Source organism: Grampus griseus, assembly GCF_964374135.1.
Source record: "Grampus griseus genome assembly, chromosome: 13".
Classification (NCBI taxonomy): domain Eukaryota; kingdom Metazoa; phylum Chordata; class Mammalia; order Artiodactyla; family Delphinidae; genus Grampus; species Grampus griseus.
In genome coordinates this window covers 14,684,545-14,709,755 of record NC_139007.1, presented here as the reverse complement: position 1 = coordinate 14,709,755, position 25,211 = coordinate 14,684,545, and the positions used below count along the sequence as shown (strand labels likewise).

Here is a 25,211-nt window from a genome sequence, read left to right as displayed (position 1 = left end):
TGTAGTTTGTAAACTGAATGGCTGAACTGAAGAAATCCTTTCTAAATGTTGTAGACTAGACATAGAAGAGAGTGACCACAGCACAGATATTTGAACATAGAACAGTATATGGGGACCAGGTCCAAAAATGAGGGGTCAGATAGGTCGAGAAGAGCTGTGACAGGGACAAATGATTTCACCCCCTCTCTCTGAAATGCAGATAGACTACATTTCTCAGCTGCCGTTGCCTCTAGCTGGGGACATAAGACTAAGTCCCTTAATGATAGCACAGAGCAAAGGCTCCCAAACCCCACCTGTGGCCACAATGTACTGTGTCATGTGGTTTTTATACCTTTCTAAGAAGAAAATTAATCCTATGCCAATGGAGAAGTTAACGCAGTCAGTACGTGGTCAAACTTTGGACTATATACTACAGGAGGGATTCACTGCCTTAATGAATGGCTATTGATAGCATATATTTCCATTCAATTACAAAATGGATCATTTTAATTCTGCGGGAATTTTTTTTTTTTAAGTAGCATATTTCTTGGCATGAAACTAGGACACTGGAGCAAATTGTTTCATTGATGCCCTCCACTCAACAGTGTTTAAATAGGATGTAAAATAGGGTAACCTTAGAAAGAAGGCTGCCTCTGGGGTCAGAACATCTTGGTTTAAAACCTAACTCTATCACTCATTCCTCTGTGAACAAGTTTCTTAAACTCTCTCAACTTCAGTTTCAGGATAATACCACCTGGCAGAGGTTTTGTGACAATTAAATGGAACCATCTGTGCCATACATACCCAATACCTGACTCTAGACTGTCTGGGTTTGAATCCTGTTTGTGTGGATTTGGGCAAATTGTTTAACTTCTCTAATCCTCAGGTTCCTCATGGATAAAATGGTGATAGTAACAGAATTTCTGGCAAGGCTGTTGTATTAAATGAAATAGTCCATTAGCCTATACAATATAGTGCTGTGTCTAGTACAGAAGCGTTAAAAAAAAAGTGCAGGGCTTCCCTGGTGGCTCAGTGGTTGAGAGTCCGCCTGCCAATGCAGGGGACACGGGTTCGTGCCCCGGTCCGGGAAGATCCCACATGAGCCATGGCTGCTGAGCCTGCGCATCCGGAGCCTATGCTCCGAAACGGGAGAGGCCACAACAGTGAGAGGCCCGAGCTTACCGCAAAAAAAAAAAAAAAAAGTGCATAAACACTAGGCAAATACGCAAATACACACATGGATTATCTCACTTAATCCTCTCAACTTTATGAAGTAATAAGTACTATTATAAACACATGGGCACCCTGCTTTAGCATTAGGACAAAAGTAGCATTTATATCAATCTACAAAAGGCTGCCATTTATTTTGCTAATCCAACGGGGTGGGGGGGGAGACAAGATGACAGATTAGATTCGTCAAGGTTATCAGCGAAATCGACAGAAGACTGAAACACAAAGGAGGTTCAACTTATAATGAGATTAAAGAGAAGGACCTGGGGGAAACTCCTTAGTCAAATTAAGATTCAAGAAATAAGGAACCGGGCTTCCCTGGTGGCACAGTGGTTAAGAATCCACCTGCTAATGCAGGGGACACGGGTTTGAGACCTGGTCCGGGAAGATCCCACATGCCACAGAGCAACTAAGCCCATGCGCCACAACTACTGAGCCTGCGTGACACAACTACTGAAGCCCACATGCCTAGAGCCTGTGCTCCGCAACAAGAGAAGCCACCGCAGTGAGAAGCCTGCCCACCACAAGGAAGAGTAGCCCCTGCTGGCCGCAACTAGAGAAAGCCCGCACGCAACAACAAAGAGCCAACGCAGCCAAAAATAAATAAAAGAAATTTAAAAAAAAAAAAAAAAGAAGGAACCCAGAGAGCCTTAGGAACTAACCTAAAGAATGGGAATGGCGAGGATTTCCACTTTGGGTGTCTATTTCTCTCCCTTCCTCTCATCCACAGCGAACATGTATGCTTGACCTTGCAGCTAGCGGGGGCTACTTCTCTTCTACTAGAGACCATCATTTACCAAGTGGCAGGGGACGTGGCTGCAGTCCCATGTCACCCCAGACAAACCGCCCGCAGAAAGTGCAGCCTTGTCTCCACATAGAAAGTCCCAGAAGAGAAGTCAGAATAGCTGGGCTGGAGCCACACAGCCATTCCCCGCGATGATGGAGGTCAGATAAGACAGCTGGCAGCCCCTTCAGAACCAAATGGAGTGGACCCAGAACAGTGCCCATGGGAGGACTGTGCCCCACAAAGAAAATAAAGGACTTATAATAGATGTTGAAAAATTAACTACTGGGAGAGACCTGTGCACACAACCTCAAGCTAAAGCCTTGGGTAACTGTGACTCTCTATAACGGAACCAGTCTTGAACAGGATTTAGTGATATAAACGATATAGGTAAAAATTATACGTTAGGAGAAAATTCACCTTTGAGTTAGCAAGTTACCTTTTTTTGGATGCCTAATACTTTAGCTTCCAAAGGAACTCCTTACCTAGTATCCTTTAAATACTTTACTGCAGGAATCAAGGAGAGAATACAATTCCAGACTTGGGAAAATACCATCTTAATGAGGTTGCTGGAGGGGAAAATACATAATAGCTGAGGCTTCCCTGAAATATTTCCAACTGCATCAATCTAGTTCTGATTGTAAAGAGTGGCAACTGCTAGGGAATTACTTTTCTGTCAGTAAAATTCTATTAATGAGCATTATTAGGAATCGCGCTCAACTCTGTTCCTTAGATATATTTACACTTTCTCACTGTCCCTTCATACTCAACATCTTCCCTATTTTCCTACTCTTCGTTTCTCTAGACTACATTCCGGTAAATTTTTTTGACCTTGTCTTCTAGTTTACCGGTTCTTCCTTTCTCTGTTTATAATTCCTGGTTAAACCAGAGATTTTTTTTCTTTCATTTATTATTTTTCTTTACTAAACACTCCATTCTGTTCTTCAGATTTGCTAGTCTACTGCTTATATTCTCAAGTGCCTCCTTTTTTGATGTGACGCCTACTTTTCTGCAGTGTCTATATGCTGGTTCTAATATCCGAAGTCTTGAGGGGCCTGTATGTATCTTCCTTTCCTTGTCCTTACTCAAGGGGACTCTATCTTCTTTGTGGAACTCTACCTGTAGGACTATTCTGAGGCCTGACTTGAAGTGGCTCCAGAGAGGATTTTGTTACCTCCTGACAGCTCTCTTGGGCTCCAACAACCTGGAACCACTTAAATTAAATTACCTTCTTAAGAGTTTTCACACCACACTTATGGGCACATATTGAAATTGTAATCCTGTGTAAGGGTCATATTGTGATCGGAATTCTTAGAGATTTCTTCTTTTCTCTCCACCAGCATAAAGTCAAGACAGGTAATGTTTCTTCCTGCCACTTCCGTACTTCACACCGTGGATGTGGCACGTGGAGTCCCACCTTTAAGCAAGGGCTCCTAGTACATTCTCTACCTAAAGTAGGTCCTGGACTTTGTCTCCTGTCCCCACTGTTCCATGGAGTCATCAGAGCAAAAGCTCAATGTTTCCAGGACCAGGCAAATACCTTCTGGAAGATTTGGGCATTCACTTCTATCCCAGGGTTCTGAGGTTCACTTATTTCAAGACTCCAGAGTCCTAACTTCCAAGCCAGCTCCGTACACATTTAAAATAAACAAACAAACGGGTGGGATGAATTAGGAGACGGGGATTGACATATATACACTACTATGTATAAAAGAGATAACTAATGAGAACCTACTGTATAGCACAGGGAACTCTACTCAATGCTCTGTGGTGACCTAAATGGGAAGGAAACACGAAAAAGAGGGGATATATGTATACGTAGAGCTGATTCACTTTGCTGTACAGCAGAAAGTAACACAACATTGTAAAGCAACTATACTCCAATAAAAATTAATAAAAACAAACACACACACACACACACACACACACACACGTACACACCTTTTATTGCAGGGTATCTACCACTCCTCCATTACTACCAGACAAAGAAATCTTACTCTACACTTACTCTTGACCCCTCCCTCTTCTTTCCCCTTCTTAAATTTACTTAGACACAAATATTTCATACGATCTAACAAATTTCTAACCCATCTTTGTCTGCTAATTAAGCCCCCACCATTTCTTGGACAGGCTGTTCAAACAGCCTCCTAGCTGTTTGAAGCATCTCCTATCAAAGCAATCTTTTTCTCACACTAAGCCTTGGCGGTGGTGAGAGATGGACGGGAGTTCCAGACTGCCCCCTGGGCTCTAATCCATCCAAGCAGGTTCTAGTTTGTCCTGGCTCTGCCTTGCTTCATGTCCATCTTCCCTTCCCAACAGTCTGTCCTGCAAACTTCAAGATATAGCACCAAACACAGAAACAACAACCTTTCATGGACTATTTAGCTTCTACAACTGCATATAGTATATATAAATATAATACCTTCTAGTGTTTTGCTTCTGATCAAACCCTGACTGATAGAGCAGTATACAGAGATCTGTCTCACTTCTTTAAAGACCTGCAGCGTAATCCATCAAAAGAATGTAGTTTAATTTACTCAACCAAGCCCAAATCCCCTAGTGATGGACGAATGGGTTATTTCCAGTCCTTGTTCTTAAAAATGGCGCTATAATGAACAGTAACATTTTCTCAGATTTTATCAGTGTATCTCTGAAATAGATTCCTAAAAGTAGACTATGAGCCAAACCATATTATTCCTAAGAGTTCTATCCCCTCCTTAAAATGTGTAACTTCTGGGCTTCCCTGGTGGCGCAGTGGTTGAGAGTCCGCCTGCCGATGCAGGGGACGCGGGTTCGTGCCCCGGTCTGGGAAGATCCCACATGCCGCGGAGCGGCTGGGCCCGTGAGCCATGGTTGCTGAGCCTGCACGTCCGGAGACTGTGCTCCACAACGGAAGAGGCCACAACAGTGAGAGGCCTGCGTACCTCAAAAAAAAAATAAAAATAATTTTAAAAATATATAAAAATTAAAAAATGTGTAACTTCTTTTGGAAACCACGCAAGCAACTGTGACAGAGATTGGTAGTTGTCAATATGTGTCTCCCATCACTGTGTAACAATAAAATTTTTAGTCTTTAGCCTAGTACCCAACTACTTTTTTTTTTTTTTAAGATGTTGGGGGTAGGAGTTTTACTAATTATTTATTTTTGCTGTGTTGGGTCTTCGTTTCTGTGCGAGGGCTTTCTCTAGTTGTGGCAAGTGGGGGCCACTCTTCATTGCGTTGCGCGGGCCTCTCACTATCGCGGCCTCTCTTGTTGCGAAGCACAGGCTCCAGACGCGCAGGCTCAGTAGCTGTGACTCACGGGCCTAGTTGCTCCGCGGCATGTGGGATCCTCCCAGACCAGGGCTCAAACCCATGTCCCCTGCATTAGCAGGCAGATTCTCAACCACTGCGCCACCAGGGAAGCCCCCAACTACTTTTTCAGCCTTCCTTGTGGCAAGGTGTGGCCCTGTAATTAAGTTCTGGCCAATGGGATGTAAGTAGATTTAATATGTGAAACTTCCAAGTCATTCTTTAAAGAGAAGATGACTCCCTTTCCCCTTCCACCTCCCTTTCCCCTTCCACCTCCCTTTCCCCTTCCACCTCCCTCACCCCTTCCTGGTGGCTGGAATGTATATGTGATGTTGGGAGTGGAGCATCCATCTGGGACCATGTTGAAGACAATAGAGAAACCAGACAGAAGGTCCCTGGTACCTTGATGACTAAGGCACCACTGCACTGCCAACCAGGATGTTTATGTGAGAGAAAGATAAATTTCCATTGTACTTAAGGTCTTATAATGGGTTTTATTGTTAGCCTAGTTTTTTGAAATTGGATAGCTCATGACTATATCTATCTATGTATTTAAGATACTATTCCATAAATAAAATGAGGACTTAAATGCATAGATTTTATAAACACTGCCTTAGGCTACTTAAAAGTTAGCTTTTATGGCCTTCCTTATACTTGACCATGTCACATTTAGTTAAGATTACTGGATAATTAACCTAAATGAGCTATTATGCAATAAACACAACTCCCATTTTTACAAGGAATTATCAGCATCGTGTTTGTAATATAAGAATATACATCTATATTTATTACTCTGTGAATTTTCCCAATGTGAACTTTAAAAAAAAAATTTAAATGTAAAGGTTCACATCTTTAGTCTCCTCTGTTTTGACTATTCCCAAATGTATGCTAGAAATTCAAGATGAATGAATGTCAGAAAAAAAGTCAGTCTATCTGAATGGATAAAGAAAATGTGGTACATATACACAATGTAATATTACTCAGCCATAAAAAGGAACGAAATTGGGTCATTTGTAGAGACGTGGATGGACCTAGAGACTGTTACACAGAGTGAAGTAAGTCACAAAGAGAAAAAGCAAATAATGTTCATTAACGCATATATGTGGAATCTAGAAAAATGATACAGATGAACCGGTTTGCAAGGCAGAAATAGAGACACAGACGTAGAGAACAAACATATGGACACCAAGGGGGGAAGGGGGGCATGGGATGAATTGGGAGATTGGGATTGACATATATACACTAATATGTATAAAATAGATAACTAATGAGAACCTGCTGTATAGCACAGGGAACTCCACTTCACTGTACAATAGAAACTAACACAACATTGTAAAACAACTATACCCCAATTAAAAAAAATAATAAAGTCAGTCTGTTAAGTTAGTGTTTGTGGATACTACAAAGTCTTCCTATTATTACCACTTAGAAATTATCAGGCTACTCCGATCTTTTAAATGAATCGAAAGCACCTTCTTTTATTTATTGGACTCTGTCAATACAGAAACGTCTTCCACAAAGCACAATAATCCAGATTATTGAATCAAAATACGCCATTCCCTTTTACATCATTCCAAACAACTTTAATTTTGGAGTTTCCTCCACCAGTGCAAAGCAGATCTGAGAGATGAACAGATAGAGCTAGAGAAAAGGGGGCTGCACGCAGGCAGCAGCTGCAGAATCAGCGTGAGAACGTTCAGAGCCCCTGTTCACATCCCCGTCCCCACAAAAGAGCAGAAACCAAAATATGGCCAGCTGCAAGATACGGATTTGAACCAGAGGCCAAGGCTAAGAAAACTATGGGTTAAAAGAAGATGTGGCACATATATCCAATGGAATATTACTCAGCCATAAAAAGAAACGAAATTGAGCTATTTGTAATGAGGTGGATAGACCTAGAGTCTGTCATACAGAGTGAAGTAAGTCAGAAAGAGAAAGACAAATACCGTATGCTAACACATATATATGGAATTTAAGAAAAAAAAATGTCATGAAGAACCTAGGGGTAAGACAGGAATAAAGACTCAGACCTACTAGAGAATGGACTTGAGGATATGGGGAGGGGGAAGGGTAAGCTGTGACAAAGCGAGAGAGTGGCATGGACATATATACACTACCAAACGTAAGGTAGATAGCTAGTGGGAAGCAGCCGCATAGCACAGGGAGATCAGCTCGGTGCTTTGTGACCACCTAGAGGGGTGGGATGGGAGGGTGAGAGGGAGGGAGACACAAGAGGGAAGAGATATGGGAACATATGTATAACTGATTCACTTTGTTATAAAGCAGAAACTAACACACCATTGTAAAGCAATTATACTCCAATAAAAAAAAAAAGCATCCTGAATTCTACATAAGAACCAAGAATTATAAAAAATAAATGGAGATAGTTATTGCTTTAGAACTGACGTTATGCACTGGTTCTCAAAAGTTAGTATGAGTCAGAAGCACCTGGAAGGCTGTGAAGACAGAATGAGCTGGGCCGTCCCCAGGGGTTCTGATTCAGTAGGTCTTGAACTGACTGAGGCCTGACAGCCTGCATTTCTCATTAGCTCCCACAGTGCTCCTGCTGCTGGCACAGGGATCAAGCTTGATAACCACCTGGAGAACACTCCTATAAGGATTTCAGTGGCTAACTCTTTTCCAAGCCTACTTTCTTCGGCAGAGAAATTCTCTAGCTATGAAATAAACTCTTTTTTAGTCTTTACTGGGACAAGAAAAGATTCAGTTAAGAATCCCTGAAATGACACATAAACAATCACAGGGAAAAAGCTGAAAAACTTCTGAGCCTCGATCCTCATCAGGGTCTTTCATAATCTCTCCCAGGGCCACACCTACAACAAATTTCTCAAGCTCATTCTCTTAGCTGGAATTCTATAACATTAAACATTTCCCTCACCAATCCTGATATCAAAATCCGGAGCAAAGTGAATAGTACTTTTCCAAATGTTACTTAGTCCCCATTTATTAAAAACTGGGGAAAAAAAAAAAAAACCTGTATTAATTGATTAGCTTGAATTGGTTGGCCTTACAAATATAGTACTTATAGGGTATTCATAGTAATTAGAAATCAAATAGCTACTCAGTATATAACATTGGTGTTTTCCTTTTCACCTCAAGCTTATAAATTCTTTTGTTATTTTTTATTGCATAATGGGATATAGATAACTATAGAGTTCCCCCAAAATGTAGAGATTCAATTTAAAGTATGCTTAAATGAAGAGCAACTGGAACTCTGATAAATTTCCCGCAGAAATGCAAAACGGCATAACCACTTAGAAAAAGCCTTCAGTAGATTCTTATAACATTCAATCTGCTCTGACACATCAATTCTATTCCTGGATGTTTATCGCCAAAAACAAAAAGAAAGAAAGAAAGAAACAGCATGTTCACAAAAACACTCGTGTAAGAATGTCTCTAGCAGCCTTGTACAAAATAGGCAAAAACTGAAAACAATGATCATTTGTCCATCAACAGGGGAAGGGATAAACTGTGATATATTCATACAATGCAAATGCTACTCAGCAATGAAAAAGGAATAAACCACTGATACAAGCAACAACATGAATGAATCTCAAAACCATTAGGCTGAGCAAAAGAAGGCAAACACAAAAGAATATACACAGCACAGTATGACTTATATGAGGGCCCAAAGCATACGCAACTAATCCATGCTGAAAGCAATCAGAAAGTGGCGATCAGAAAGTTTGGGGTAGGAAGAATGGATTGGCAGAGAAGAGGCAGGAAGGAGCTTCCTGGAGTAATGAAAGTTTTCCAGTCTTGTTTTACATAGTAGTTACATGGATGTAGAAGACTGTCAAATCTAACCAACTGAACACTTACAATCTCTGCATATGTATTTAAATGTACGTAATTCACATCACAATAAAACAAAATGTTTTAAGCCTAACTATTCGAGGAAAAGAGTGGTTTGCCAAAGCACCCTGAATTTGAAATAAAATACACTTTAGGCAGAATAAACAGTTTGATGTTTAAAAGTCCATTATGGCTGATAAAGAAGCAATGATAGATGAGTGTTTACAGAATTATGATTCTGAGCTAGAAAGAGGGTGATCAAACATTTCAGTTTGCCCTAGACACTCATCCCAGTGCAGACCTGATGTTACAAAACTAATAGTGCCCCCTTCACTATCAAAGGAATCCTAATTTAGATGAAGACCTACAAGGACACTTTAGCTAAAAGGACATTTGATATTATTTAGTACCTTTTCCACTCAACCCACATCTACTTAGCATCTACTATGTAGCCAAACACAATCCCTACTTTCTGGCTACCTTTTCCACTCAACCTTTTCCACTCAACCCACATCTACTTAGCATCTACTATGTAGCCAAACACAATCCCTACTTTCTGGCTACCTTTTCCACTCAACCTTTTCCACTCAACCCACATCTACTTAGCATCTACTATGTAGCCAAACACAATCCCTACTTTCTGGCTACCACTTCACATTGCTTCCCTGTTTCCAAAATTAAAATTTAAATAGCTAGATGGATTTTCTCTAAAGTTAACTTAAAATATACAGCTGAGGACAAACTAAATATAGAAGACAACAGAATTTTTTTTTCTACAGGGAAATATAAATCAAGCTTATGAAAGAAAAATTATAATTTTGAGCTATGCAAAACAAAATGTATAAAGATGTTCATAAATATAAAATAAAGGAAAAATTTACCTGCTGCCCTGTAAAGTATTTTAGGTTCAAAAAATATACAAGGATTTTTATCCTCTATGCATGACAAAAGAAGTCCCTTGGCCTGGAAAGGGCTTCTGGGTATAACCACCTGCAAAAACAGATTTTTTTTTAAGACAAGTTCAGTGAAAATGAATCCCAGTAAACTCACATACAAGGGTTGATATTTAAATAACCAATTGTTACTAATTAAATATAGAAATCTTGTATTTTTAGACTAATTACCATTTGTCATAAAATTCATATATTGTCCAAAATGATCCCATTTGTTCCACAAATATTTATCAGATGCCCACCATATTCTGGTAATTAAGATACTGCTATTCTCTCAAGGAGTTAAACTGGCATATACATAAAAAATAAAAGGAAACCACAAAGAGCACTCATCAAAACAAAAAAGTAAATTTGTCAATATCTTCCTGTATTTACTTATAAAGAAATCTTTTCTACTAATATCCAACTGGTACTTTTCAAAGGCATGCAACTCTCTTCTCCAATTTTAAGATGCCAAAATCTCCTTCTTTCCCATGAAAAATCTGGCCTTCATTTCCTAAGTGGAAAAATAATCCACTGAACTTTATGATCCAGGTAATATAATGTGCAGTTACTGAAAAGCTAAAAGAAAAGTGTGGACGTTGCACATTTCCAGTTGGGGAAAGGGCTCAGGACCTTCTTGAGAATGAGACTGATAATGAGGAAGATGATGGTAATAACAGCAGGTGGCATACGTGTTAACTGTTGATTAATCCACTATGTGGATTAATTCATGTTCATAGCAACCCCATGAAGTAGCAATTATTATTTTCCCCAATTTAGAAATAGAGACTGAGGCTTAAAGAGAGACAAGTAGCCTGCCCAAGGTTACCTCGATTGCTAAAGCAAGGATTCTTGCCTGTTCTGACTGACCAAGCTCTTAATTTCTACACCATTTTGCCTCAAATCACAAACTCTTGTCCAGTTTAATGATTGTTAAATAACTACATAAAGATGTTATTACATAGGAAGAGTTATCATTAAAATAAACCTGAATTTATCACAAAGACTCAAATAAGATTCCTTGAAGCAAACTATATTTGGCTTTCAAAATCATTTTTATACCATTTTATTGAAGGATTTTTATTTAAAAAGTAAAATAACACAAATCTCACTATTTTCCGAAAAGAGACTGTTAAATACATTGCTCATCATAGCACACAATGTCTTTATCTTATGTTCCTATTTTAGTTTTTATTCAGCTGCTTTCTTCATGTATTTATTTTTAGCCTTTTGTACTATATGTATATTCTCATTTGGGATAAAATAAAAGAGAAAGCATGGGGGGAGAGAGGTAGGGGTGAGAGAAAAGAACTGCTCTCAAAAATACTGGGTAACATCATAAACATTAAATGTGAATCAATCTTCAGCTCAAGCACAAAAATAACTGTTGCCTCAAATGTGGTTTTTGTCCCAACCTACCATTTCTAGCTTACATCGAAAAATTATGCAACCCCTACTTAACTACAAAATTTTACAACTTTGATCTGGTAGAAAAAACAATAAAACATAGACATACTTACAAATGACTCATGTTATCAAAAACCAGACATAAAGCTCTGGGTAGAAATATTTATGAGTTTTTATACTGATTCCCTGGAAAGCTCTTCAGAAAATAGAAAAGAAGATAATGTAAAAAATTAGGACATAAAATAAGCAAAAAATATATATTTTTTTAATCAAAAGACCCAAGCTGTTGTGGAAGACCTAAGATTATTGTGGAAGGCTGTAAAAGGCAGATGCTTCAAAATTAATTGCTTGAGCAAGTATTACGTTACCCTGGGCTGGAAAACATACCTAGGTAACCAAGTCTTCTGTCAGTCTATTTAAAAGTAAGAAATAGACTAAAAGCAAAATTTTATTCCTGTGACTTTGAGGTAAATATGCACTAAGCAGTAGACTTATTAAAATTACTCCAGAATCAACTGTTAAGTGAGAAAGCCCCATTAGAAAGAAACCAAGCTTTCTGCTCAAATGGAATTTGCAAGTAAGGCCTTTTTGCTGAACAAATCTGTGAAACTTGCCAAAGACTGATAGGAATGTATAACTTGACAAATGTAGGAATGTATAACTTGATTGATAGGAATGTATAACTGTCAGTTTCATTTTTCATGTCTTGGTAATATATGTTATTTTGATAAATAAAGATGATTTCTATCACAAAAAAAAACAAAAAGAAAGAAAGAAAGAGAGCTTTGAAAGAGATGGAAGATAAACTATGTTCTCGGTTTTATTATTTGAAGTCTATGAAATTCACATCGGGGTAACGCCAGTGCTGCTTCAAGGAAAATATTCTATAAACCTGGATGTTGGCTGCTTAATGTAAATGAAATAAAAGCTCTCTTTCTTAAAAACAATTAAGTTCACATAAATTCCAAAAATCCTGATTGCTTTTCTCTAGATAACCATATTAGTTAATATTAATCGAATGAACCAAAACAGAAACATCAAATGGAGAGCAAATAAAGTACATAAGTGAGAATACCTTGATTCCTGGGCAGTGGGCAAAAAAAGCTTCAGGACTCTGGGAATGGTAGAGAGCCCCATGGCCGACACAGCCCCAAGGGGACCGGATGGTGAGGCTTCCACAATTAAAAAGATCCCCAGAGCGATAGCGATACTTGGCGGCTTCATTAACAATCTGAGGGGGAAAGAGAGAAGGAACATGTCACAATGAGTCCCTTTTCCCATCCATTTTCATAAGCCATTTATTTGATCTTTAAATATATGTCCATAACAAAATAGCTCAAAGGTAACAAAAAGTTCCTAAGATAGGGGTTGGGAGAGTGGAGATAATTCTTTAATACTTCACGGACTTCCCTTAGAAAGGCTCGATTATGGTAAAATGCAATCTTCTTACCTGATCAAAAGCAGGGAAAATATAATCTGCAAACTGAATTTCCGCAATGGCGGTAGCACCAGTGACTGCAATTCCAATTCCAAATCCAACAATTCCTTGTTCACACAATGGGGTATTAAAAACTCTATCTTTACCTACAAAAGAAATGAAAGTCATCTTAATGTGACAAAAGGGAGTAATGTAATGCACAATACATCTGAAAATTCACTGAGTTAATAATGGTGAGATAGAAGAAAAAAGCATAGAATATGTGGATGAAACAGAAAAGAAATAGTACGATGGTTGGTTTCAATGCAAACATAGTAATTATATGAACTCTAAATAATCTAAATATCCTAATTAAAAGAAAGATTGTAACACTGGGATACAAGAAACCAAAACCTAACTACTGAAAAAAAAACACTCAAACGATAAAGATAAATGTAAAGAAAAGGAAGGAAAAAACGCACAATGGAAAACCTAACCAAAAGAAGTTGGTGTCACTACGTTAATTGCAGACAAAGTAGACTTTAAGGGAAAAGGCATTACCAGAGATAAAGAGGGAAAATTCATACTGTTAAAGGGTTCAATTCATAAGGAGGATATAATTCCAAATTTATAGTCATCTAATAACACAAGCTCCAAATAAACAGAAAAAATTGACAGAATTAAGAGGATAAATAGATAAAATTCCCAATATAGTAGGAGATTTTCATGTATCAGTCTCACTGACAGAAAAAGCACACCAAAATAAAAAGTTAAGGGCTTCCCTGGTGGCGCAGTGGTTGAGAGTCCGCCTGCCGATGCAGGGGACATGGGTTCGTGCCCCGGTCCGGGAGGATCCCACGTGCCGTGGAGCGGCTGGGCCCGTGAGCCATGGCCACTGAGCCTGCGCGTCCGGAGCCTGTGCTCCACAACGGGAGAGACCACAGCAGTGAGAGGCCCGTGCACCGCAATAAATAAATAAATAAATAAAAAGTTTAAAACTATTGAACATTTGAACGTGATTAACAAACATAACCTAATTGACATACTACACCCGAGAACTAAGAATACAAATTCTTTTCAAGTAAACAGAGAACACTGACACTAACTGACCACAGAGTGGGCTATACATCCAATCAACAACTTCCAAAGGATTAAAATCCTACATAGTATATTCTCAGACCATGGTGGAATTAAGCTAGAAATCAATAGTAAAGTTTTTAAAAAAAATCTGCACCCCCACGTTCACTGCAGCATTATTTACAACAGCCAAGATATGGAGGAAGCAACTTGAGTGTCCATCAATGGATGAATGGATAAAGAAGATGTGATAGATAGATGGATAGATAGAGAGAGAGACAGACAGACACACACACACACACATACACACACACACAATGGAATATTACTCAGCCATAACAAAGAATGAAATCTTGCCATTTGCAACAACAATGGATGGACCTAAAGGGTATTATGCTAAGTGAAATAAGTCAGACAGAGAAAGACAAATACTGTGTGATTTTACTCATATGTATAATCTGAAAAAAAAAAAAAAGAAAGAAAGAAAACCAAAACACCAGGCTCATAGGTACAGAGAACAGGTTGCTGGTTGCCAGAAGTGGGTAGGAGGGTTGGGGAATGAGTGAAGGTGGTCAAAAGCTACAAACTTCCAGTTATAAAACAAATAAGTCATGTAATGTACAGCACGGTGGCTATGGTTAATAATACTGTATTGCATAGTTGAAAGTTTCTAAGAGAGTAGATCTTAAAAGTGCTCATCACAAGAAAAAATTTTTTAACTATGTGAGGTGACAGAGGTTGACTAGACTTATAGTGGTGATCATCTCACAAAGTATACAAATACCCACTTACGTTGTACACCTAAAACTAATATGTCAGTTATGCCTCAAAAAAAATTGTTTTAAGCCTTGCATTAGGAAAGAAAACTTTAAATATACGTCTAAATAACCCATGTCTCGGAGAAGAAATTATAATGGAAATTAGAAAGTATCTTGAACTGAATGATAATGAAAAAACTACATGTCACAACTTATTGAAGTTCCCATTTCAGTAATGGCAGAGTAGCTTTTGTCACACTAGCCCTCCCACATCTAATGATTACAAATCTGGACAGAATATAACAACTACTTAAAGGTGTCAGAGAACCAAAAAGCAGGTCTGAACAGAAGGAGACTTGACCCTTGAAAGAAAGGAAGCACATGCAGGACGGGCCCCACCTTTATCAGGCTTGTTCCCAGTGGGGGACTCCCCAGGCTGACATGAGACAGCTAGAACTCAGACACACAGACTCAGTCCTGTTGACTTGAGGTGTCAGGGAATGGAGTCTGGGGCTGCCAGTGGCTGGAACCTGAGACACTAAGTCCCTCAAAACAGGGCACTCCATGGGGGCACCCCAAAATCTGTGCATGCACTCTGCTCAAACCCTCGGCTGACCCCGTGCCTGCCTCAGATGACAAGAGCTGGGACCCACCGGGCTGATCAGAGATGTCAGCCGTACCCACTGAAGACTTTTAGACACTCTTCCAATGAAAGCGTCATGATAAACACCTTAGGTTTTCCATTAATCCGCAGGATACGTTATTAGCATACAACTCAATTCTCACTTGAAATTTTATCACCTCTCAACCAGTATCAGTATTTCATGAAAAATTCTCATTTCAGGGAGCTGGATGGACACAAGCAGTGGCCACAGTCTGGCCAGGGGATGAAAAGTATGGGGACCAATCAGGATTCGTGTTTAGTTTGTCATCATGATCTGGGATTACCTTCTGAAATTGTGACCCCCATCCCTCATCAGTTTCCTATCTGACTGCAAGTAGCTTGATAACTGCTGAAGATCTGCACTTCCATTAGACCAAGAACAATTCACTGGTAGAAAATGAACACAGATTCCAGCTGCCACCTGTGGAATCCACATCCCTGAATACCGCAAGCACCGCAACCAGATGAGCAGGGTTCCTATCTATTCTTTGCTACCTCAAGTGCCCAGATTCAGATATTTTTCATCTCAGTAAACATAACCCTTTTTGCTGCTAGAGGGCAAAAGTTGAGTCTCTCAGAACTCTTACTCCAAAACAGTTTGAGGAAACTGTTTAACAGCTCTTGCCAACAAGTTTCTAAGCTCTAACAGAAACTGCTTCAACATGAACTAAATAATAAAATCTGTTTCTTAAAAAAAAATAAAAAGATGAAAAGCAAGTATAAAATTTTTAAAAATCTGTTTCTATTTTCTCCCAAGCAGGTCATGATTGAGGGTAAGAGTACAAATAAAATGCACAATACTGATAACTTCCTTTACTTTAGAATGCAATTAACCTAACATAAAGTTCATACACATAGTATCCCAATGGGTGATTAATACATACAGGGATTACACTATGAGTTAAGACAGATCTGGGTTTAAGTGCTATCACCACAAGTTACTAAACTCCCTATGGCTCAGTTTCATATCTGTAACAGACCAATCATGATACTGAAAAGACAAAAATAATTCATACATGTATTCAAATGTTTACAAAGTACCTAATATTGTCTAGATGCTATTCTAGATGCAGAGGATACAGCAGCAAAGAAAACCAAAAAAAATCCTATCCTCATGGAACTTAGATTCTGGTCAGGGAAAACAGACAATAAAAACAAAATAAATGAGTAAAATACATAGCGTATTAGATGATGACAAGAACTGCATAGAACAGTAACACAGGGAGTAAGTGGTCAGGGGAGAGGAAGTGGAACTCCTATGGTTTTCAACAGGGAGATAGGGGAGGCACCACTGAGAGGTGACATTTAAAGGAAGAGTTGAAGGAAGTGAGGAAATGTACCGTGAGTACATCCCAGGACATCAGTGTTCTGGACAGAGGGACCAGCAAGTGCAAAAGTCCTGGGGTATAAATATGTTTAGCACTTCAGAGGAAAGGTACGAAGACCAGAGTGCCTGGTATGGAGTAAGAGAAATAGTGGTAAGAGATGAAGCTGAAGAGTTAAAAGGATGGGCTGGGGCAGTGGCACAGGTCGGACGGGGCCTGGGGTGTGGGGGGCGGGCACTGTAAACAGTCTGACTTTGACTGTGAGAATGAGTGAGTCAGTAAGTAGGTGAGTGAGACAGGAAGCCATGGAGCAAAGTCACGCCATCCTCCAAGTTGCATTTCAGCAGGATCCCTCTGGCTGGTATTTGGTGCACAGTCTGTAAATAGGCAAATGTGGACACAGCAAGACTGATGACAGGATGCTGCAATCATCCCAGTAAGAGATGATAAGAGCCTCCAGATATAGTCTAAAGATAGCGTCAGAAGGATTTACCAAGGAAAGGGAAAGGGACGTGGAGTATGAGTCAGAGAAACGCTAAAGATGAGTCAGTGGCTTTTGGCTTGAGTAGCCTGAGGAGAGAGTTACCACTGCCCAAGGAAGCGAAAACTAGGAAGCAGCATGTTGGGATGAGAAACCAGGAGCCCGGTTGTGGAGATGTTACATTTGAGATGCCTTCAGACATTAAGGTAAAGCCACTCATTAGACTGTTGGATATATGAGTTGAAAGTCTTCAGCATGAAGATTGCATTAAAAAAACATGTGATTGGATGAGATTCCCAAGTACATTTAAATGGGTACCTAGAGAAAGGAGAGACCCAGTGTTAAAAGGACATGAAAAATAATCAGCAAAGTTGAGAACGAAAGAAAGCCAGAGTTTGGAGGAAAAATAGTAGAACGTGCTGGCCTAGAAGTCAAATGAAGCAAGTGATTCTAAGACCAACCTGTTCCAGTTGAAAGTGAGATGAGGGCTGAGGGTTTTCTAACTGGTGACCCAGACATAACAGTGTCTGCCAAGTGGGAGGGAGGGAGAAAACAAATGCCTAATTCAAGAGGGATGGGAGAAGAGAAATTGGAGACAAGAAATAATGACAATTACTTGGAGAAATTTAGCTGTAAAGGAAAGAAGAGAAAAGGAACAACAACTAGCTGGAGAGGAATATGGAATCAATAGAGGGATTATTTTAAGATGGAAGAAATAACAGGATATTTGCAGGCTGATAGAAATGATCAATAGAGAGGGGGACATTGACGATTGAGAAGATTAATGAAATGGAGAGAAGGAAGAACGATTGGAACCATGTGTTTGCGAAGATGACAGAGGCAGGGGTCTGGTATGGAGAGGTGACAAGAACCCTGACGTTCATTCAGAGTGCAGGAGGAAAGCATTTGCGGGCACTGATGCTGGTGCACAGAAAGATGCAGTGGAAAGAGCCTGCCGAAGTTCTATGTTCACTGCATCTATCGTCTTAGTAAAACGTGAAACTAGATTATTAGCTAAGAGTAAGGACAGGGGAGGCAGTGTTGAGAAAAGAGTGTATGAAATAGTCATCTGGGAAAATGGAAGAGTGAATGCAACAGGAACATGCACCATGAGTGGGCTGTGGAGATCACTAGTCTTGAACGGAAAGTGAGGTCAGTTGGCAAGATGACATGTTTTGTTCCAGCAATATTCAGCCCAGGATTTAGGATTTAGACAGAGATGGATTTAACTGGCATTGGATTTTGCCAAGCAAATCATGGCATGGAATTTAAACTGGGTGTAAAGAGAAGAAAAGTCGTCGGGGGAGTAAGAGTCAGTGACAGGGTGGTGGGATTCGTGGATTTTAAGAATCAATAAGGTCAAAGGACTGTTGGAGTCAAAGCACTAGAGGCAGTGAGCTGGGCAGGTTCAAGGTAGACATCAGAGCTGGGGAGGCTTCCAACTGAGATGTGGTGGGACTGCAGTTACTAAAAGTTCTTCAATGACCAACAGCGTTGACTGGGTCAGGAAAGAATAAATAATACCTGAATTACTTCTTTCTGAATTTAAGACAACTGAGTAAGATTAACATTTCAGATAAACTTATGGTTATTGATAATACAGATAATAAGAATAGGAGATATTCATTTGCAGCAACATGGATGGACCTAGAGATTATCATACTAAGTGAGGTAAGTCAGAAAGAGAAAGACAAATACTATATGATATCACTTATATGTGGAATCTAAACTAAGGCACAAATGAACTTAACTACAAAACAGAAACAGACTCACAGACATAAAGAACAGACTTGTGGTTGCCAAGTGGGGGGAGGGGGAGGGTTGGATTCAGAATTTGGGGTTAGCAGATACAAACTATTATATAAAGAATGGATAAGCAACACGGTCCTACTGTATAGCACAGGGAACTATATTCAATATCCTGTAATAAATCATAATGGAAAAGAATATATATATACATGTAACTGAATCACTTTGACCTACACTAGAAACCAACACAACTTTGTAAATCAACTATACTTCAATTTAAGAAATAAAAAAGTTTTAATAATAAAAGATATTCATACAACATGCCACTTTCTTATATTTTGGTAACTTTCCTTAACTTTTGGGCTAATCTCTTTGTGTAACTCCATGATCCCCTGAGTCAATAAAAATATGTGTAGAATGCACAAGTGTAGATGGCTGATCGTTTAAATAGCTGACTCCAACTTCTCATTTGTTGAAGGTTAAGTATAAAGTCATACCACCACTTTCTAGCAGCTTTTCTTTTGTAAAGGGAACGTGATAAGAAGTTTGACACCACTGGCAGTGTACTATCTGTTAAAGACATCATCCACTAAATGATGCCAAACATCACCAGCCGTTGACTTCTCTGGCCAAAGAATCACAGATGGGCAAACTGAATCCACCAGTGAACCCCGTTCCCTATGACAACATCTAGGCCACAACTGTGGACCAGAAACAGTAAAAAGAGTGCAAAGAAACAACACTTAGGAAAAAGCGGCAGCATGGTTTAAGGTGACAACCAATTACCTCCTGGTAGGTTAAGAAAATTGAAGATCTCAGTATCTTTAATGCCTAGACATTGTTTGGAACGCATAGCCAGTTTTAAATTAGTTTTTCTTGTGAATAAAGTGGTCCTGTAAGTTATTAAATCCACCTAGGGTAAAATTAAATTTTTCCCAATAAAAAATTCTGAAAAGGCAGCTCTAAAACTGGCCATCTCTATCTAAGGAACTAGGATTTCCTTAGGACACAAATCTGAATAGGTCAGAACATCCTTCCAGAAAAAAGATCAACTCCATCAGAGAAAGCGCTCAAGTCCCAGATTCCTTGAGCAGAAAGATAAACAAGGACATAAACGTTTGTGACTAAGACACAAAACATGGGAAATAAATGTCATTATAGACACAATTTTAACAGGGCAGGTAATATATCCCAGTAATTTTAGTCACACACTTTCTGGAATATGTTGTGATATAAAGTTTGCTGGTGAAGAATTTAATAAAGATGAAAAGCATTTGTTTGAGGGTCAAATAAAGCAAAAATACAAAGTTAATCCAGATCACTTCTATTCTTAAAATAAGAGGTAGAAAAGAACAGAACATTGCATTCATTAGATAAACAGGCCAGATAGACATTTAGAAGATAAATATGCAAATAAATGTTTCTAAACATACTAGGTAAGACGAGCATACAAGTTATGTTCCAAACTGAAATATGTCTGGGAGTATTGGGATACCAAAAATAATTAACAGATGTTAGCTGATCAACAGGCCTAAACTGAGCAGTCCCAGGAAAACAGGATTGTCCTCAGTAAACCAAGACTTATTATTGGAGGTAAGGAATATTAATACTTAGGTGGAAAGTATATAAAGTGTATAAAGTAATAGGGGAAATATAAACCACCTTGGCCATAACTAATCTGCCATATACTAGCATACTAAATTTGGCTACTCATGACCCATAACTAGAAAAACGAAAAAGTGCGTTGAATAGGCACTCCTACCATCAAGGTAGCGGTCATGGTCTACTGCCTGGGGTGGGCACTGATGCATGCAGCCCAGCTCCCCGGTCCATGAAGAACTTGCAGCCCCAGTTGCTGAGAGTGCCCTCAGCCTCAACTACACTGACCTCCAAGCTCGAGGTCATGCTTGGGGGCCAACATCCAATGATTAGTCAGCGTGAGAGTATAAAGGCCTGGTCATTTCAGCCCACCTACGGACAACTCAAAAGGGTCATTATGACTGCAGACATCCCACAGGTTGGCCAAGGCCATCCTTGGACCTGCATCACTCTGGACAGTCTGATTAATTAATCCTGTAAATTAACAGTAAAATGGGAATATAGATGATTAATAATCAGCCCCTATCTTCTGATTAACCCTGCTTTCCCTGGAAAGCAGCACTATATTTATGGTTCCAGAAGATGCCAGTTCCAAGGCCTCCAGATTGAGTAAGTTTACCTCTGCTTACAATGATCTTACAGTAACATTCTCCAAACTGTAGCCTCCAGGCAACAATAGCTAGAAAGTGCTGTTTGTGAGTTTTGTTCTATAGATTCTACATTTATTATTCTGAATACTCCTAGGAAAGAGATCTGGGTTATTAAAATAGATAAGACAGAAAAATTAAAGAGGATAAAAATCAACCAGGAGCAAATGTGCTTAGTAAATGTTTATTGAATGAATGGATAGATGAAATGCAGAAGGTCCCACTGTAACCAATGAGCCTACAACTCTAGGTGCAGAACCAACAATGTCCAGATCCAGCAAAGCCCAAATCAGCTCCGAGGATTCAATGACCGGATTAGAATTTGTGAGCTCCTCTACTGAGAATACAGATTATTATCTCACTCATCTTTGAACACTCAATAGTACCTAGCACAATGTCTTGAATTTAGTGGTCATTCAATAGTTTTACCTGAATGAACAGGCTTAAAAGGCCCATCAAGCTTGGGCTGAAAAGGCACTTAGTCTATGACAGTCAGGATGCAGTAATGTCCCACCAAGTGCTCAAAACATATAGATATGACAGCAAGGCAGATAGTAGTTTACTTGAAAATGTAGTAATACATACGTGACATTTTTCATTTAAAGAATGGGAAAATGTGACAGTGAAGAGAGACCACAGACTCACCCAGGCATAAAGAGGAGAATTATCTTCAATCATCTCTAGTGCCTTAAATAGTCCTTGACATACAACATTTTAAAAATATCTGTTCAATAGATGAAGGAATGAAAAAAACAAATGACCAAAATAACATTAAAATAAGAAATGATAGCCAAAATCAGGGGAAATTATAAAATCATCTAATAGAAACTGAAATAGGAAACATCTGGTTGGGGTTAGCCACTATAATTATGATACAATAATGTTCAATATCATAGACCAGGACTTCTCAAACCAAGTATTAGATGGACAACTTTTAAAGGAAAAATATACTCTGTATTCCTAATGTCAACTTAAATCAATTTTAATATATTTTAATTTATACAAAATTAAACTCAGCATTTATTACCCTGATAAGAAGATAAAGGCAAAGCAAACTTTTAAATACAAAAAAAAAAAATACTGCATAACCAATTCAACTCAAGTTAACAGCAAAAATGGAGTATAACAAATAATGGTTGTCTGCTGTAGCAACGTAGCTTCAGACAGGATTCTATCTATAATCTTTCTGATTTTTTTTTTACTTAATCATTCTAATGAAAAACAAATGCCTTTTCACTTAAATTCACTGCACAAAAGAGTATACGTAACCTCATGGCTTTCTTTGACAATTGAGGATAAGCAGACCTCATACTAAAAAAAATACCCACGGCATTCCTTGAATGCTAATTTTAAGGAAGTTACTTCCAGATAAAGTTGGTATCACAACCATGTTGAAATCCTCATTAAATGCGTATCTATTCAATTATCGCTGGAATCAGGTATAGAAAATTCTTCAGTGTGTACTTACGGATATACTGACTATTAATGAATGGTTGAAAGTTAAATGGAATCTATTAAATTCATCTGTCTGTAACTTGAACATGTTATTGCTATAATGCTGGTTCCTCTGGGTATGGCATGCAGGGATGCTATTAGAACAGTTTGTTATCTGAAGTTCAGTGAATGCTTCATAGACTTCAGACACTGTGAAGTAGCTGGCCTTCACACAGCACAAACACCAATTTATCACATGGCAATATTTGATTACATGGCAAGTGATCCAGATGATATGCTTATATTATTTTTTTAAGATTATCACTGATACTAAAACCCTCAAATTTTAAATCTCACTGAAAATGTGAAAACTCCCAGAATAGTTAGCTCACACAAGTTAGAGAAAAAATATCCTAGGAAGGGACTTCCCTGGTGGTCCAGTGGTAAAGAATCTACCTTACAGTGCAGGGGACACGGGTTCGATCCCTGGTCAGGGAACTAAGATCCCACATGCTGTGGGGCGGCTGGGCCCGTGTGCCACGACTACTGAGTTTGCACGCCTCAACTAGAGCCCGCCTGCCACAAACTACACGCTCTGGAACCCACGCACCACAACTGCAGAGGCCATGTGCCCTGGAGCCTGTGCACCACAACTAGAGAGAGAAAACCCACATGCTGCAACTAGAGAGAAGCCCGCACACCACGACGAGGAGCCTGCGTGCCTCAGCGAAGATCCCTCATGTGCCGCAACTAAGACCCGATGCAGCCAAAAATAAAAATAAAATAGATAAATAAATAATTTTAAACTCTTTAAAAAAAAATCTTAGGAAAATATCAAATAAAATAATTCCACTGTTCAATTTTAGAAGAAAAATTCTACTTAGGAATACATTGAAAAAAACAATGGTTTTAAAAATAAATTACCCAAGGAGAGTACGGCAATTGTTTAAAAGCACTATCATTAGAAAACAACTTATCATGGGGTAAATTAATCTTTAATTTAGAAATCTTCATTTAAATGGAAGGGCATATAGGAACACTCCTATTATCTACTGGAGGAAAAAAGTTCAAAGTTATACCTATAAGGGATTCCACAGGGGGAAAATATGTTCTTTAAATCAAAAGGGAAAACTAGGTAGAGAATCTGTGAAATAACTTAAGGATCATGTAACAATTATGGTTGGGTATGAAAGGACAGCAAGCAGAAAAACAAATTACAGAAGCACAAAATCCTAGTACTACTGAAGATCTTCCCACCAGCCCCACATCTTCAAATAAGGAAACTGAGCTTTGATTTGAGTGTGGCCTTGTTTCCTTTATCAAGACTTGCTCCATTCTATTGGAGAAGTTTCTTTCCTAAATTGGCTACTGCAAACTACTCAACTCATCAATGCTAAAATATATCTAATTAGACCTTATCTGGCAACACAGTCACGGAGGCAAAATAATTCTGAACATTTAATCTGAATGTAAAAATTCTTTATGAACAGTGTCCTGAAATTCCCTCAGATATTTCTCCAAAAACTAAAGCAAATAAGATGGTTGGTTTAAGCCTTCACAGTATATAATCTACTTACCAACAACGAAGTAAAATTAGAAGCATCTTTAAAACAGTGATTTCAAAAATGGTCAAGAAAACACTTGAGAATTTCCTTAAAAGAACTTTTAAAAGAGGTGTTTCAGGGACTTCCCTGGCAGTCCAGTGGTTAAGACTTAGCCTTCCAATGCAGGGGGCGAGGGTGCGATCCCTGGTCGGGGAGGTAAGATCCCACATGCCTCCCGGCCAAAAAACCAAAACATAAAACAGAAGCAATATTGTAACTAATTCAATAAAGACTTTAAAAATGGTTCACATCAAAAAAAATCTTTAAAAAAAAAGTGCTTCAAACTTTGATTCAATAATTAATTCCATTGCAGTATAGTACTATTACTCTGCATAAATGTATACATGTTTCTATCCTGAAAAGGCAGTATAAAATCTCCAAACTTGTGCATAAAACTAAGATGTTACTAATAGTAAAGTGTCAAGGAGTCTTTACATCATCCATCTTATAGGAAAAGGGGTGGAGAGAAAGGGAAGCTATTAGATATAAGGGAAATTTCAAGTAAAGTCCTCACATCAGTTCAGATTCAACCGAGTATCTCCAAACGACTATCTCAACTTCACAGTTCACATGATCATAATTATGATAGAGTTATTCAAAAAAATTCAATATTTCCTGCTTGCTACACTCTTAGAAGTTGGGCATAAATTTTAAAGAGATTTTTTTTACTTTTAATGAATTATAAAGAAATCTTAAAGGGTGAAATAAAATTATTTGGGGACTTAGAAGTTGGATCTTCTTTTGTTTGCCAAGAAATGCAATTACTCTTAGCAATTATCAGATTGAAGGTTACTAAAAATATGAAACATTGGAATGAGATGTTAAGATAAACCATAATGGAAAAGAATATTTTAAAAAAGAATATATATATATATATATGTGTGTGTGTGTGTGTGTGTGTGTGGGTAACAATCACTTTGCTGTACAGCAGTAATTAACACAACATTGTAAATCAACTATACTTCAATTAAAAAAAATTTTTTTAAGATGAATGAAGTGCTCAATTTGTTGCAACTT

General features: G+C 38.6%; 1 protein-coding gene across 5 annotated transcripts in view; it reads right to left on the bottom strand.

The window, feature by feature from the left end:
- The window catches only part of BCKDHB (branched chain keto acid dehydrogenase E1 subunit beta), a gene marked incomplete at its 5' end in the record, with an annotated part of 288,838 nt that overhangs the window by 228,826 nt on the left and 34,801 nt on the right, over nucleotides 1-25,211 (bottom strand). For all 5 annotated transcript variants that reach the window (XR_014297651.1, XM_082669419.1, XM_082669422.1 and 2 more), the window contains 3 exons: nucleotides 9,979-10,087; nucleotides 12,515-12,670; nucleotides 12,890-13,023. Coding sequence is in view for 4 of the 5 variants with exons in the window: in XM_082669419.1 (XP_082525545.1) it covers nucleotides 9,979-10,087; nucleotides 12,515-12,670; nucleotides 12,890-13,023 (399 nt within the window). The remainder of the gene's footprint in view (nucleotides 1-9,978; nucleotides 10,088-12,514; nucleotides 12,671-12,889; nucleotides 13,024-25,211) is intronic.